Source organism: Aptenodytes forsteri, unplaced genomic scaffold, assembly GCF_000699145.1.
Source record: "Aptenodytes forsteri isolate BGI_AS27 unplaced genomic scaffold, ASM69914v1 Scaffold13, whole genome shotgun sequence".
NCBI classification, from domain to species: Eukaryota; Metazoa; Chordata; class Aves; order Sphenisciformes; family Spheniscidae; genus Aptenodytes; species Aptenodytes forsteri.
This window is the reverse complement of record NW_008794543.1, coordinates 6,083,230-6,100,998: the sequence shown is the minus strand read 5'-3', so window position 1 is coordinate 6,100,998 and position 17,769 is coordinate 6,083,230. Positions and strand designations below refer to the sequence as shown.

General features: G+C 35.3%; 1 protein-coding gene across 1 annotated transcript in view; it reads right to left on the bottom strand.

Annotated features, from left to right (window-relative positions):
- Positions 1-2,203: 2,203 nt before the first annotated feature.
- WDR17 (WD repeat domain 17) overlaps positions 2,204-17,769 on the bottom strand; it is a 48,505-nt gene continuing 32,939 nt past the window's right edge. The window contains exons 17-30 of the mRNA XM_009272344.1: positions 16,552-16,707; positions 16,203-16,267; positions 15,668-15,800; positions 14,056-14,147; positions 13,039-13,138; positions 11,699-11,838; positions 9,226-9,246; positions 8,165-8,276; positions 7,296-7,437; positions 7,105-7,207; positions 6,131-6,232; positions 4,407-4,502; positions 4,038-4,221; positions 2,204-2,323 (exon numbers count right to left, since the gene is read on the bottom strand). Of these exons, the coding sequence (XP_009270619.1) occupies positions 2,204-2,323; positions 4,038-4,221; positions 4,407-4,502; positions 6,131-6,232; positions 7,105-7,207; positions 7,296-7,437; positions 8,165-8,276; positions 9,226-9,246; positions 11,699-11,838; positions 13,039-13,138; positions 14,056-14,147; positions 15,668-15,800; positions 16,203-16,267; positions 16,552-16,707 (1,566 nt within the window). The remainder of the gene's footprint in view (positions 2,324-4,037; positions 4,222-4,406; positions 4,503-6,130; positions 6,233-7,104; positions 7,208-7,295; positions 7,438-8,164; positions 8,277-9,225; positions 9,247-11,698; positions 11,839-13,038; positions 13,139-14,055; positions 14,148-15,667; positions 15,801-16,202; positions 16,268-16,551; positions 16,708-17,769) is intronic.

The following is a 17,769-nucleotide window of genomic DNA, read 5'->3' as shown; positions in this document are numbered from 1 at the left end:
CCTTTTCTGCATGTTCCCCTCACTCACCACATGGGGTACAGCCACCTTAAAAGAAAAGGCAACCTCATTTTATTCACAATGACTGTTACCTGATGGATTCCCAATATAAAAAGCGCCCTTTGACTTAATTTTTGTATTTCAGCAATGAAAGAGTTCTTAACCCTCACCCTCTAATTTAAAGAGGGAGTACATTTGTCTAAGATTCCATGTTAAGGCACAATTTATGTGCAACAAATTGATGCAGTTATACTACATATTGTCAGGTATTTAAACTGTGAAATAATCGGTAAAAATCCTTAGGACACAGCAAAAGATTTTAAATATAGCAGAGTGGCAGTTGCGTCAATCCTTCAGATCCCAATCATCAGTCATGGGGCTGCATGTTCAGTTCTTACCTTTGCTCTCCAACTCTGTATTAACAACTTTTACATACAAGGTTGTACAATTTCTGTGCTAAAAGAGAGCTAGTCTTTCATTTGACAGAAGCAACACATCAGATACTGACTGCTGGAAAAGTCTTTCAAAAACTATGAATTTTTATTTCTGAAATCCAAGTCTCATTCCCCAAGCTCCCCCCAAGTTAAACAAAGGAAAACATTTTCCAAACAATACCTGCAAAAAGTAAGTCATTCTGTTCCAGCATCCAAGTATGTACAAAAACGTTTTTGTACAGGTTACAAAACAGCTAAGCTTTCCTCCCCCCCGCACAATATATTCTTATACCAGAAACCCTGGAGTAATACTCTAGAACACTGACAGAATGAAATTTTAACTTTTTAAAGGGGAGGGGGAACCACGGGAATTTTTTATTTCTAATCTCCATCCCACCTTTCCAGCATGGTGGCACTGTTATTTCTAGTTAAATGAGGGCATTGCTTACCTATATATTGAGGATTTTGTTCGATAGGGTCTGCTAAAAGAGACGTGTTATTTCCACTGTTACAACAGTTTCTCTAGAAATAGTTTTGCCAATTTTTAATTGCAACTTCTTTACATTTTATGTAACTATCAGGATTTTAAAATTTATTTTAAAGCAGCAGCAAAAAATGTAACAACAGATAAAGTAGACTTCTGCTTGTGTGCCATCAATTAAGCTAATAAAGAATTATAACACCAAGGCATCTTTTCTACAGGTGAGTAATTCTGATTATAAGAATTATTAGTAAGAATAATTATTAATACGAATAAGATTTGCCTTATGATCAAATTCCATACTATACACAGCTTTAAAATTTAAATATTCTTAGTATTCTATTGCCATAATTTTCTTTCCATTTGAGCACAGCTTTAAAAAATAAAAATATATGCACAAGTATTTACTTCTGGTCTGTCATACTATATGTATATTTATAACTAATACAAAATGTAAAAAGTAGAGGAGTGTTTTAAATGTACATAACATTTAAATAATTTCAATACATTTGCTGTTTGTTCCTTACAAACCCTTTGTTTAAAAAAAAAATATATAAATACATTTTAGCTTCCAGTGAAAGTATAAGGGGGACAGTTGCCAAAGATGAACTTACTAGAAAATAGAATTTTATAATCTAGATATTCAAACCTATCTAAACAACACATTAGTAAACATCTTTGTACTGCTATTAAAACACAATAACTAATGGATGAAAAAAATCATCTAAGCACTTCTTAAATTTTACTTTTGCTATAGAATCCTGTGTGTAAAAATTACGTTAAAATTACAAGGGGGAGACAATGTGTGAAACAGCCGCAGGATTCCAGTCATTCTAAAACCAGGTTGCAGTGGCTATCAATAAAGTCATTCTATTATTATGTATTTGAAAGGGTGTTTATGGATTTCACAGTTTGTTATCAATATTTTGATAATGTGCAGATAGTTGCTTACTTCCTTTACAAGGCATCTGTTTACACAGTTGACTGAAATATGTCTGTATTGTCTGACAACACTATTCTTATTTAAAAAAAAGACCGTCTATGGCTGTCTATGAAATTAGGACTTTTTTTTTTCCTTTGGATTCTCAAATAACTTTTTCTTTGGATTATCAACAAACATTTGTATAGAAATCCTTTTCTTGTTCTCATTTTACAATTTTCAAAGTCCAAGTAATTGCCCTTCAGAAGGAGTTAACTGCCATCTTTCCGTCCTTTGACGATCAAGGTTAAATCAGTATTAACCCCCAGAGTGTTATTTTAAGCACTACAAAGTACAGAGGGAAACACCTCATCAAAACGGGTTAAGTCGTATTCCTGTTCCTAGTGGTGAAAAAGGATTCACTTTGGCCCACATCAAAGCATCATTCAGTGAAATAGCAGATTTTCCATCTTCAAGGAAGAACACTGGACCCTGTACAGCAAAAATGTTTGGGGAGGGAAAGAAAAAGAAAGCACACGTGTATCGTGTAAAGGCTACCACAACAGAAAGCACCTTTTGTTTTATCTGAGAAGAACATGAAAACCTGATTTACAACTATCACTACGTTCGTGCAAAAATTGTACCCCACCAACTTAAAGCTTTGATAATAGTTACACATTATAAATTGAGTGAACTCGTATATTCAAATCTCTGGAGACCCAACATTTCATAATCCTTAAATTTGTAGTTTGATTTTTAATAATTGTGGTATTTTATATATGTTTGTCAATTATTCGAGTTAAATTTAGCCTGAATTAGAAACTAAGGTAACAAGTTTTTTCCTTAAGAATACTGTACATATTTCATTGCGTCTGTCATTATCTGTGCTGATCTGTGTGTTTCCCCATCTACAAAAAAGACAATATAATGCCTCCATGAATTGTTTCAAAACATGGAGTCTACATGCAGTCCACAGAATAATTTCAAATGTTCACTATGAAAAGGACAAAATACTAATTTGTCTGACGGAAGAAGAGCTATTTGCTAATTTCTTCATTTGACAAAATATGGTCTCAAAGCTGCAATTCAGTTTAAGTGCCTTCTTAAAGAGTTATGCTCTCCAAACTTGCTACTTAAAACTTCTAAACCCACGCAATTAGGCTACTATACCTTAGTATTAACTAACTAAGTGATTTGTGAGCTGATCCGCATGCCTAAAGCAATGACTCTGAATGTTCACTAATCCAGAAGTAAGGATATTGTAGGTGACAAGCTGGTGACACCATATTTGCTATTCTTGTTGAATGGATTATAACAATGGCAGTTTGACATGGCTGTCAGCAAATGTTGAGAGTATAGCCATAGCCAGAGACCGCTGGTCTAATGTGGAAGTGCTGGCAGCAAGTTTTTTTAGAGTTGACGGTGCGCAGTTGTGAATTTTGTTTACCTCAAAAATCCCGCTAGTGTTTTGCAATCTCCAATTCCTGATGCAAAACTATCCCTCTTAATCCCTGAACAACCTGTTACTCTTTGGGTTGGCACCTTGCACTGGACAGAGGAAACAGACTCGGCCTCGTGTAAGAGAGTAAATTCACACTGAGGCACTGTCTGGAGACAGGAGCCTGACAGGAGTGTTTTCAGGCTCTGTCAATTTTCCCTTTATGGAAATAACAACATATACCAAAGAGGTGTTATAAGGACTACTATGTTTTGATCATAAAGCTCTATGTAAGCGATGAATAAATGTATTTGAATATTTAGTCTTCTAATATCTGGCTTTAATTAATCATGAATTACAAGTTTCATAGTATGCATTTCCATAATGATAAATACTAACAACAGAATAATGTTAGTATGTGGATGAAGATAAATAATTTCCTGGTTTTTATTCAAGCTGTGGTGAGGTAGTAGGCAATAAGTTACATGCACTTTAGACAGAACATCTGGCAAAGAAAATCTCTTTCCCATGGAAATTAAAAAGTTTTGGATTGGGAAACTGGGCAATTATTTGACTGGACAATTCTTCTTTATATAGCCTTTCTTATATAGCAGATGTCAGCACTTGTCCTCTTTAACTTCTGCTACTGTGACAACAGGGAAAACGTTTTTCCTCCCAAATGATGGGAGCGACCTCAGATTTATGACAACCTCACAACTAGTCAATGCTATCACCGAGAAGGAACACCTCAGCTCTCTGAAACCATACCTGTATCCTTAGCCCTGTCAAACAAGAGATGTGAACATCTGAATGACTAGGAAGATTTGATCCAGTGACATAGTCTGGCCCAACCATTCCTGTCAGAGGCTCCTCTTGTATTCGCGATACGAGTACTGAATACACCGTCCTCTGCGATTCAGATGGCGGGGTGCATGGCAATTCATCGGTAGGCCTATGAACAGAAGACACTTGTTTTTCAACTATACATCTTAAGTTGTGTTAGAAATTAAGAGCCACCAAGTACTCATTTTTTACATTCATATTCAGATTTTACAAAGGAAATAAATACTGTATTTACAACTAAGCATTTAAATACTAATAGTCTCATTCATGGTAATTTTATATTTTTCCACCTACTTGTTTAATTGAGTACAAGCTCTCCATGCATCTAGTTCCTCAGAAAGTCGCTCAATTTTCAAAGGTACAGATACTTCCCGTCTTTTTAAAAGCTGACTGAAAGGGAATGGAAATAATTAAAGTCCAAATTGATTCTAACAATGAATATTTTCTTAAAAGAAAAACAAGATAGATGGTAGTAATATAAACATATTTTTGATTGGATATGGAAATAGCTTTATGGAAATAAATTGATCCTTCATGATAATCACTATATTAAACCTTCAAAATATTAAATTACTAGATATAAAAGTACACATTTTCATTTAAGTTTGGTTTTAATTATCCCTATTTACATCTTATTTAATCTTTCTTGTCTTTAATTAACTCTATTTTTTTTTCTTTGAGGCTGTTCTATATTTTAAGGCTATATGCGCTCTTATTTCTTAATAATGACAACTTTACTAAAATTAAGGGCCCACTTTGCCTATATATAGTAGATATGATAAAAATACAGTTAGAGTAACATGGTTCAATACATGCCCTGGGACAGCCTTGTTTCACCTGATTACTTGTGGAAAACAGTTTCAAAACCCTTGCAGTGGATGCATTTTTTATTTATCAAAATATAATACAAGGGACAGTTATTACCTGACCTAATTCAGCAAACTTCCACTTGTGTTGGGATGCCTTAAAAATGTCCAGCTTAAGCATTTAAGTGTCCAGTTTAAGATGGGCTGGAATCTAAAAATCTATGAATCCTGAAAATACTGGGCAATCCGAGAAAAAAATTTAGAACGGTATGGTTCTGTGGTTCTTTAAATCCCAGGAAAACTTTAAGCTTGACAGCCAAAGTATCACAAACTGAGTCAGCTTGTTACTAATCTATTAATTTCCGTATCAGAATAGCCCCTTCTGCAAAAACTTGTATTTCATCTTGTTGTTTTCCATACATTAGTCTGGTGGCTCAGAAAAGAAAAAAAACCACCCCAACAAAAAACCCCCAGTCCTTCTCCCTTTTCCTTATCCTCTCACCAAGTTTCAGAGATAAGGATGGCTAAGAGGAAAGGAGTGCTGTCAAGACATCTAATGGAGAGGAGTCAAAGAAAAGGGGCAAACACACAGATCTAAGACATGTTGAATTTATTTTGTTTGATTATCCTTGGTAGGCAATTCTGATAAAGTATCAGGAGGTGTAGGAAAGCTCACAATTCTAGTCAGGTGTGAAAGGAGCAGACAACATATATGCAACATTTATTCTTGATGAAGAGCTACATGAGCTGAAATTGTTAGCAAAGCTACAGTGGTCAGTTAGAGCAGCTAGTGGAGCAATTGACAGCTAGAACAATGGCAACACAGCTTGCACTATGAAATCAGTGACATCTTGGAGCTGGCCTTGCTACCCAGCAAGTCAGGTAACAAAACCAAGAGGATTTGACAGTCCCAAATTGTGAGGGAGAAATGGAAATTAGTCAGCTGGATAGTAGTATTGTTACCAAACCAGACAGGAAGACTAAACAATCGTGGTTATACTCTGAGGAAGGAATACTAGAGTATGTACGTAAGCCTATTTTATTTACCAGATAAGATAAAGATCTTATTGATCTTAATCTTTCTCTTTTCAAGTCCAAGTGGGACAAGTGGGGTCAGGTCAAGTCAAGCGTACCAAGTGAAATCAAGTGGGCCAGGTCAAGTGGGCTGGGCTAAGCTGGATTGGGCTGGGTCAAGATAAGACATAATATTACCTTGTATACTCGTAAAGTGCAGGTACAATGCTATTGTACTCTCTTCTGATAGCAAGTAAAGCACCAATGTAACCACACAAAATCAGCAACTCATTCCGAAATCTATAAATGGACAAGTATTAATCATGAACAATAACAAGCATTTGCAAAAACATTAAACAAACTCATATTCAAATTATAATTTTAAAACCTAATTTATCCATTGATCTTTTGTGGAGAATATATGTTTGCTGATCATGCTTACTTTCTGTGTGATGTAATTGTTGAAACAGACTCCATCTGCTTTATATTGATCTCAATTATTAAATTTTAAATAGCATGTACAACACAGTTATTAAGCACAATCATGTAAAGCTACAAAAACAATTTCACTCAGACCTTTTAATGAGATAGAACTCTAAACGTACATAAAATTGCCCCACATACTAGCGTGGACTTCAGTTTTGCCAAGGCCACAGCTTTTTGCTTAACTCTTTTAGTTCTTTTTAGTTCCTCACATGTACACCTGTGCAGGCACCCAGGCCTCGCTTCAACCACCTGCCATAAAGGTGAACCACAGCTATCCAACTATTTTAGAGTTAATTCTGAGAGTGACAGCTCAAATTTCCTTAACACTTTGACATAAAAACCCATCTATGTGTGGTACTACTGCTCTTTTTCTTCAGGAAACTGAAACCAGAGCTGATCAAAGTGAGATTCTTCAAATAAGACCAACGTTGATTCACCCATTGTAAATGCCCCACAGAGAAAGAAGCAGTAAAAATATCTTTTTTCTTCTTGCTAAACCTTGAAAATTTAGGGAAATTCCACATTCTATTCTCCAGATTGGGAACTAGCCTGCTTGTTGCAATTTTTTTGTACCCCTCTTCTGGTAAACATAAAATGATACTAACAGCATGCACCTATATTTTTTTAATTCCAAAAATTTCCTTTAATGAAACTTCCACTTTTATAAGTAAGGAAAATATACTCACTCGCTACATTTATGCAACACTAATCGTTCAGTGCGTATGTAACTTAGAAGATCAAGATATGGACAGACTGAATCTAAAGTCCAATCTGAGCCACAAAGTTGTTCTGTTGAAAAATGGAAACAAAAATATCTCAAGAGGCAAGCTATACAAATGCCTTATGCTTTAAAAGGTTTCTTCATCCAAGTACCTACCTTTCACGTATTGAATGCCAATAGGGAGAGCCTTTTCAGGTTCTGTGCTTAACAGATAGTACTTTATGGTTTCAAATATATCCCCATCTGCCTGAATTGTCTCTGCCAATCGCATACATTCTTCTACATCAGGAAGATTACACTGGAAAACAAAGATTTTGCCAAAGAATTCTTGTAATGTTCAAACGATTCTGTAAAATGCAGAGAAATACTGAAGTTTGCACATAACAATAAGATCAAACTCCCTCTGAAAGAAGTCATTGTTTGAAGGACATACCTGCATATAATGTGCATCAAGAAAGCCATCTAGACCACAGAACACAGGAGGAGAAGGTTCTGTAACTTTAATTTAAGCTGTATCAGTTTCCATTGCTAATGTTTTTCTGAACTTTTTACTACTGCTTAATAGATGTGCAGTCTGAGTTGAACATTAAGGGAGTTAGTGGAGCAGACCCTTCTGCTGCTGAAGAGGAAAGGGGGGGATTTCAGGAGGTTACAGGCATAAGATGCAAAACAATTCAGGATAGTACAGAAAGCTGATCTGCCAAGACATGATTAGGGTGCACTTCAGCGATGAGGAGGTTATAAATCATACTGACGGGTAATTCTGAAGATCATAAGGTACTTCAGGAAGTAACCCGTGTCACGGAAAGACTACACACAAAGTAGAATTACAGAACTAAAGTTCTTGTGCAACACTGAAAATAAAGTCAAAGGAAGGCTAAAAGAGCAAAAAAGGATATGTAACATACGACTGTTAGTGACAAATTCATCCTACAGGTTTATTTGGCCTTAAATTTTCTGAAATTAGTAAACAAAGCAATACATAACCTCTTGTTAGCATTCAGGTAAATTCTTTTTCATTGTACCTTTTCATGCAGGTCATTTATTTCTGCTATGCATCCAGGATAAAAAGCACATAGTTTTACTAACTGCAGTTTATTATCAGGAATCATCATAAGAAGATCAGCTGCTAAATCCCTGCACAAACAAAAGATGACATGTAGTTACTCTTGATGGTTTGTAATAGGAGGAAACTCTGTTTTCTCTTTTACATTCCTTTTATAAAGAATTTACTGCAAAGAAAAGCAGAAGCAACCTCAGTCTCCAAATCTATTTTGGTGCAATAAATGAGGCTTAATCTAGTCATCTTTTTTGGGAAGTCGTGTGTTAATTTTCTGTTGCTTTAGTTGGTTGAATTAAACAGCTGTGCAATCCTCAAGCATCAGAACCAACTCAAAGTGAGATGGAAGAATATGTGAGCAGGGATGGGAAGGGATACTAGGACCTATCCAATTTGAAAGAAGGAAAGACGTTAATGTGGCTCTGTGTCACGAAACCATCCTCAAACTTCCAGGCTTCTAGAGCTCCGTGACATCAGCATAAAGCATCTCTCAGTCATCCAGAATGGCTAGTGCTTCTGTGACATTACAAAAGAGAGATTACACAAGGAAAGAATGTGATACCTATTTTCATCCTTCTGAAAGGAAAATTGCGTTTTAGCAAACTGACATTTCTGTAACTTTTTACCATTTGTTACCCCCTCCTTAACACAACAAGCAGCTGGAGGGAATATATGTAAATATTAACACATTATTTTGAAACAATTATTCCACTGAGCTTTTAATAACTGATTATTCTGTTTTTTCTGTGACTATTCATGCAGACATCATTTCTCCTGTGACCCACAAGACTGACTTGCTCCTGTGTAAGGCAAAAACTCCTGCTGAGTTCCCCTGGATTTTCAGAATGCGGTCCTTGGCTTAAAAATGTTTGAGTACGCCACTGTCCAATATTGGCAACTGCTTTCTATCCCACTTTCAAGTATTAATCACAATTAAAAAATTAGAACACTTAGTTTAAGCTTATTTTTAGCATTAGTAAAGTCACACGCTATTCAAATCTCTCTTTCTATAAACAAGCAAAATACCTGTATCCAAGTGATGGAAAGCTAAAAGGAAGACATTGAAACAGTAATGAACAAAACTTTGTTTTCTATTCTTATTTTACAGAGGAAAAATCTAATAGAAAATAATTAAACAACAACAGCAAATCTGAGGGTCAAGTTAGCCAACTTTGTTTAACAACAAAAAAATAGCTTTCCAATGCCTTTTGACAACCTAAAGAAGCTAATGCCAAAAGGTCTTTGGAAAATCTGTATACTATTACCATGCAATAGCCACTTTTGCAAGGTACAGAAAGGCTCTTTCAGAATATAGTACATTTCACAAGTTCTTAAACTATTTTCAAGATCAGTTACTCACATGTACTCATCTTCATAGGCAATTTAAAGACTTTTTTAAAGTGATTAGAAATTGCTCAGCCAAAAAACTGAAAGCAAATGTTTATTTAAAAAAATCCGAAGAGGCCCTCATATAATGGCCTACAAATCACATTACCTGGAATGCTTTTTAAGAATCAAGCTGAAAACACTGTCAGTATAAAGACCAAAATCAGGTGGCTGAGTCTGCATATGCAGAATTCAGTATCTCATGTAAAATACCACTAGCCTTCTGAATAGCAAAAGGTTGCTTTTAACAGTATTTAGGTGCTAAACACAAATAAAATGGAAATGGTGTTCACACATTTTCCCAAGGCTGTAGATTTGGATAGATGGGGAAGGGCATGAATGCTTAGTTTTGACTTTTTTGTTTGGATTTCATATTTTAGAGCACTTAAAAAAAAAACCAACCAAAAACCAAAAAAAAAAAAAACCCAAAAACCAAAACCAACCAAACCCCAAAAAACATTCCACCAATAACTGATTTCATTACTAACCCATCAAGGTCCTTTCGGTATTCCTTGAGGTATCTATAATGAAATGTTTCCAACTGATGGATATCCCTAAGCATAACAACCAGTAAAAACAAAAAGGGAGCCCTTCAAAGATCAGAGGCCCTTGAACTCCAGCCTCCCCATACATGATCTTACACATGCAGTGGACCAAGGGGTACTATGCTGTGCCAGTATCTCTTTATTACAAAACATGAAGAGATTCAGGAATCTCTGGTCTTTTCCTACAGAATAGAAAAATATGCTGTAATGGCTGCAAATCAGAATGCAGGATTGCAGGGTGTAGCTGTACTAGGTGTTCAGTATAGCAATATGAAACCCACTGACAAATCCGGATGTATACTTGGGCAATATGCAGTACACCAATTTAAAATTTTATCATGTAGACTTCAATGTACACGTGCCATAAGTTTGCAGAAGTTTTATATACAGACATGTAAATGCCACACTATTATAAGTACTTGTTACAGCACTGAGATCAGAACAAGCTTTTGTTATGGAACTAGAAAAAATATACACTGTTTTTCTTAACTCCACATCCAGTGCTTCCTATCAGAGGCTGCATAAAATTCACTCTTCACAATGAAGGCAGGGAGATCAGAGAAAGAGCTTCAGAGACTTTAAAAGCTGCAGATGGAGTTGCCAAAACAATCCTGTTAGAACTGGTGCAATGCAGACATGCTAAATCATTGCAAAACCAAAGCAGCAAGTCATCCATTTCTTATTTTATCTTTTTCTACAATGCTTCATTGTCTAAGGCAGGCTAAATGCTCTGTAGAGAGGAGTTCCACTATGTTTCTCTCAGCCTACCTCTAGATGCTTAAGCAAATACCAACTGTAGCAGAAAAACTGATGCTTAATTGCAGTACCTGTTTAAGTGCACACATTTTCTATGAAATGTTAATTCCAAAACACCTGTACAGCTGCCAAATATATCTTAGGAAGATTTTCTGCTTTTCATTGGTAGACAAAAACCAGACCAAAACTGTATCCTTCAAAGTAAAACCACTACAAGGAGGAAAAGAAAATTTCGCAGAGATAGTTTCCCCTATATGCAACAGAGAAATTACCTACTCCTGAAGAATTAAATAGTAATCCTGTTTCATCCTTAAATCTTGTTAGCTGTCTTGTATTCCCAATACCAATATAAAATAATTCCTCAGCCTCTTAGGTTTTTACATTTTTCAAGCAAGTACTTAAAAATCACTTCACAGATCCTACTTAAGCTTCTGTTCCTTTTGACTTTATAACTAAATTCTGGCCTTACTTTGTCTGAAGCAGCCATTTTTACTCAGTACAGACTAGGACTTCCTACGCTACCTATTGCCCAAGTATCTAGGTTTTTTCTCAGCGGGTTTCATACTCTGTTTGACAATGACTCTTCTCTCGTTTACAATGCATACGTAATGTATTTTGAGATTAAAGCAGAACATTTGTATGCCCTGTGCTTCAAAGGTCTAATACAGCAATTCTTATTCAAGCAGCAATTCTTATTCTACCTACCCATGGTGGCTTGGTGTCTATAAAAGTTTCAGAATGAAACACCATTATCATTTTGTTGGGGGGGGAAGGAAAAAAAAAAAATCTTCTTCGGATTAAGAAATTCTTACCATGTTGTTACTGTCATACATTTTCTTGCTAGTAATTCTAGGGCATAATGTGTTGCTTGAGCTGCACTTTCTCCTAAGACAGTACCCACACTGATTGCCAACTCCAGTTCATTTCCACGAATCAGGTTTGCCATCGCAAGCTTGCTCAATGAAAAAATTATATCATTAAGGGACACAAGCATTTCTGGGGATTCACCATGTTGAGCATATGACATTCACTTATGAGACTGCTTTTTACAGAAGGACAAAATATGCATTAATTAAAGCAACTTTATATATAATTTGGGTCTCTTGAATGAGTAAATAATTTTGCACCACGTTAATCAGTTTTTAAATAACCAAAGAGTTCCTTTAGCAGAATCTTCCTTTATTCAACCAAAGAGATTACACATCATACATAAAAAGCATGATCGCAGTTCCTTCTAGTCTTAAGTAAGGACACTAGCTTTCAGAGTACATATTTCCCCTCTCTTTTGATGAAAGGAGACTCAAAAAAACCAAACCAAACCAAAAAAAACAACCAGGAAGGACTCTCCTTGTTCTTACCCTTTTTGGGCATCTGGAGATGCTGATAGGCATAGCAGAATATTAAACAATAAGACACTACACAACAATTTGAAACATGTCTATTTTGAAATATAGGCATTAAGTGATTATTGCTTTCTCTCTGAACAGCTCATTAAGATGGAATTTTACTAATTTTGGGGGATAGCGGAGGAAGAACATGTTGGGTCAGCAACAACAAAATCCAGAGAGAATGAGGAAAAGAAACAAAATTTTGTTTGTAAAACTACAAACAAAATGAAAGTCTAATAAAATGTTTCCTACACGTCAGCCCTATTTTTGTACTGAGGGGGTAAAGTTTTTTTCCTATTTACTTCACCATTTAGACTGCAAATTCATCAAGGTAGAGATTGCATTCTTTGTAACACAATGAAGTTCCAGTTCTGAATGGGTCTTTTGAGTCACCATAAACAGTAAATGGAAATAAACACCATAAACAGTGTATATGTATATATGTAAGGTACTTCGGTACCTTATATTTTCTAATATAACAAGATACTATATATATGAAAATACAACTAAATAACAACATACTACTTCCTGTGCATGAGAGAAATCTTGAATTTAATAGAATCAGGGGATTTTTGCTACTAACTTCAATATTGTAAGGATCAAACTCTCTACATAAATATGTACAAAGCAAATACCAAGTATAAGTAATACATTTTAGAATGTGGTACATACATTTTAAAAAACAGTTAACGTGGAGATGTGAAAAGGAAGTCAATGTTGGCCTTTCCATAGTTAAAGAGAGAAGAAGCAAAAAAAAAGGTTACCTCTATATTTTCAACAGCCAGATGGCAACATGCTGCAAGCACTGCATGGCCATCCTGGAAATACCATTCTGCCAGTTCTTTACTGACCTTGTGCAGGAGCCTGCAAGAACAAAACATGAATTCTGCAAGGTCACTTAAAGGTTGGAGTTCTTTGGCTCTTAATTTATGTACAAGTCACCACATTTGCTTCTGTACCCTAAAATTTCTGTATTTGACTTACAGATAATGACACCACTAGCTTTCAAAATGCAATCCGTTAGAGCTTCATCTAGTACTTATGTTGGTGCATATTCAGGTGGGTCAGATTCCCCCAAATCTACAACAGTATGGAAACGTCTCTTCAGATTGACAGAAGAAAAATCAAATATTTGAATATTCATTCTGTACCTGTGAAGTCTGCATAAATATCTAATTGCTCAAAAACTGCACATGTAAACGAAGTAACTACACAGCCTCCAAGCTGCTTTTGTTACTACACATATAACTTGATAATGTAATTTAGGTTTTTGAGCACTGTTCTAAAACAAGGAGAGATGCATTGTTTCTTTTATGGGCGCACACAATGAAAATATGGCCATTAGTGTACATTGTCAGAAACTTCACTGATGATAAACAGCGAAGCTTCAGGAGGAGAAGATGCATAAAACATAGGGTCTCACAGATACTTGTTAATGCTAAATCTTACTCTACTTACCAAAAGCTCTAAGTTAATATGCTACATATTTAAACATATTTAAGTGCATAGGAATGCACCTTAAATATCAAGCAAATGAAATGATATTTATAATACATACATATGAAAAATCCATTTGGTTCCAGGAGGCAGCACAACGGGGGAATTATTCAGTGTAGCATCAGTTAGTTAGTAACTCTATCAACTAAGTACTAGAAGATGTAGTATTTTGTTGTTGAATTCTACATTGCTGATGCCAAATTAAACCACTAAGGTTTATCTCCCTTGGTGACTTTACATTCTGCACTAAAATGAGGATTTAGATATAAACTAGAACAACTTACTCATTATAATCATCTGTATTGTTTCCACCAGAATTTGAAGATCCACTTGTTGTGGAGAGTGGTGACATCTGTATATTTCCCTCACAAGCTGCCTAGAAGTGAATTAAAAAAAGGATTAATTAATGCACCAATCAAACTGAATATGAAATGTGATTTTTCAACAACAGAAAAATAATCTAAGATCTATAAAAATCCTTCTAAAGCCCAGTTATAACAAAGGAATGTTTAAACCAGTGAACTTATTCATAGCTAAATTTTAGCCTAGTTTTATCCAGCCATACAAGAAATTCAACAGAAGCAAGAGACCTCTTCCTTCCTAAGCATTTGTACAGGATTTTTCCAGCATTTGAATACGCTTAAAATGCACAGTGAGGGCTACAGCCTTGATTTTTACACCCCAAGGAGCAAGTGGCTGTGAGTGAAGGATGAACTCCATAGATACGTCTCAGTAGGTATACCAGCAAATCTGGAAAGGTTTATATAGTGGCATAAGCTGAACCTTTTTTGTGTCTGGCAATAAATTATTTCTAACATTAAATGAGAAGAGATCAGTGTGGGTTAAAAGGAAATTCTTTCAGGTGCTTTAAGGTGTAGCCTGGATAACAACATTAATACTCAGGGCTCAGTTAAAAGAGAAGGAAAGTCCTCGTATTTTATTGCTTAATATTATCTGATTAAACCTTTGAGACAAAGACTATTCTATGAATTGTAATAAAAGCAACCCCAGCAATGTCTCTCTTACAAGAAAAATGAAGATCTTTGTAAAGCTTTAAGGTGCTTTAAGGTTCAAACATTATAACTTGTTAAATTTACGCATACCTCAAAGTTCCATTCTGTGCACTATTCAGCTACTATTAGAAGAACAACAACATACAGACAGACAATTTCTAAAGGACAAATTCACATGCATTATTAAAGTTCTTATATCTGAGGCAATTGAACGTTCAAGGACAGGTAGGCATGAGAGAATGTACCAGGGACAAATCTTGACAGTTTATTTAACAAACTATATCAAGTATGCCGAAATTACTCAAAAAGAATAAAGGAATAGTGAGAAAGAGTGAAACAAAGTATCAGTCTCGCATGTTTTGTGCACCCTTTAACTTGTGTTTATATTAGGAAGCAGAACGGACATACGTGCTTTTGGTAATCTCTTGTACTGTTTTTTGCATTAATTTAAAAGTTTGATTTCCTATATCGATTACTACTGCAACTGAGCAGTTTCATCCAAAGATTCTAGGAAGTAGTATAACCAAGACCTCAGTAAAAACGCAAGAGAAATCCTACATGTCTTAGATGTTAAGGGCAATTATTGACTGCTGAAAATCAGGTTAATCTTCTACTTCAACCATTCAAAAATGAATACATTAGTTTTCATTATGGGTATTTGATTGCAATTTAGAAGAATCAGGCTTAAAATCTGTAAGCATGAGATACCTTTTTATGATTTCTGCATTAAAACTGGTCAATACAATAGGAAAGTAAAGAGTAGGGTATCGTTATTTAGCCATTTTGCAAAAGTGAAGAGCTAGCCTTTTAAATATACTTGTCATCTTCAGAGTTAGAAATGAATAGCTAAATACATCTCCCACACTGTTGTACGTAATAATACCTGTGCAACAAGCAGAGCCTCTTTAAGCTGGCCTCTTGAAGTAAAGAAAGACACTAGTTTCTTCACATCTCCAATAGCGATACAGTATGGGATGACATCATCATTTTCTTCCTGAATTAACTGATCAGCTCTCCTAATTAAACAAATGAATAAATAAACAAGAAAGATCTACATATATAATTGATCACTAAACTTATCACCTAACACCTATACCATGGAGAAGCCATATAAAGTTCACTGAAACCCATCTGCCTTTCCAGACTTCGGAAGACTTGCAAACTGTGGATACCGCGCTAAAGAGTTTCCAGTTAAATTTGCAATTTATGCTCAACCCTTTTGACTTGATTCCTGTACACAAAATCGTTGTTGAAATCCTCCACAGTTCCATCCCAAAGCTTTATGAACAAAAAGCAACATCACCAGAATGCTCTAACAAAAGCCAAGTACAACTGATATTAGTATCCTTCCTTCCTACTTGTCTGTGTCTTTTTATGGACAGAAGCTACAATTCAGCATCATATTTTTATTACCTTACCTTTGCATTAACTTTCTCCAATATTTCATCGATACACCAGGTGCAACTGAGAGCGCTTTGTCCCACTAGAAGAAAGCAGCAATACATTTAACCTGATCATTTTATTTTGAGAAATAGCTGTATTTTTAACTAGTTTCATGTTTGTTCCATTAAAAATAAATTTGTCAAGAGGTTAAATAAAGAATGAGCTATGCATTAGACTGCATATGTTAAAAATAATATAATTGGAGCAATATTACTCTTTTCTGGACTTGTGACCCATTTTGTTGCTACCCCATCTTTGCTAGGGTAGCTGGTTTTCAGAAACCTTCATATTTTATTGTTCTTCAATAATGTTCTGATATTTTACCTCTCCAAGTTCTACCATTAGTTCACAATATCGCTGAATTTGTCCTAATCTTAAATGTATTTCCGCAGCTTCTTTAAGCCTCTCCTCTTTGCTTGGTGCACCAATACCACCTCCGAACTTGGACATTTTTACTGTTGTCAGTTCTTGTGCCTTGGACTGAGGGGGGGGAAAAAAAAGTTAAAAAAATTAAAAAAAAAAAAAAAGTACAGTTTTCTGTGATGCAAACAAGTTTTCTTAAGAATGAACTAGTGTCAAACATTATAATGGAATATAAAGGCTATCACTTAAGAAACATCATTTTGAGAAAAGGCTAATTGGAAGAGATTACAATGAGACTGCAGTGAACTATTTATATTGTTAAAGTAACTGTTAGTGTTTTGTTGCACACATACATTTTCCTTCATCTTCATTTGATCTCTTTTATATATTTTTTTTTATTCTCAAGTGTTTTCTCCTATGTAATAGCAATTCACCCAGACGTCCATCATAAAAATCTTGATATTTTTGAAATGTCAAAAAAGTATTTGTGAACATAAACCATACAGAGCCGGAAATTGTACTTATTACCATTATAATGATGTCCAAATAAAGAAAGAATAAAGACAGTAGGCTCAACCTACTGTGTCCTGATTTGTCATACCCCATTAACCTTATGACCAATAAATAATTTATATTCCCAACCACTGCAATTTTTATATTAGTTGAAGAGATAGGACTAAATTTCTTCATCTGGCAGAGTTTGAGAAACAAGCTGCAACAGGATCACATTTAACATTAAAAAAAAAAAAGGCAAAAAGAATCTTCACTTTACATTTCAAGAATTCTCAGTTTCACTATCATCAATGCACATGAGATGGCATTTGGCTATTTATGGCTTTACAATACCATATATGGAGGATGGAGAACAAACTTTGAACATTCTTCACCAAAGTAGACTGCAATCATAGAATCACAGAATCATAGAATCATTAAGGTTGGAAAGGACCTCTAAGATCATCGAGTCCAACTGTCAACCCAACACCACCATGCCCACTAAACCATGTCCCTAAGCACCTCATCTACACGTCTTTTAAATACCTCCAGGGATGGGGACTCAACCACTTCCCTGGGCAGCCTGGTCCAATGTTTAACCACTCTTTCAGTAAAGACATTTTTCCTCACGTCCAATCTAAACCTCCCCTGGCGCAACTTGAGGCCGTTTCCTCTCGTCCTGTCGCT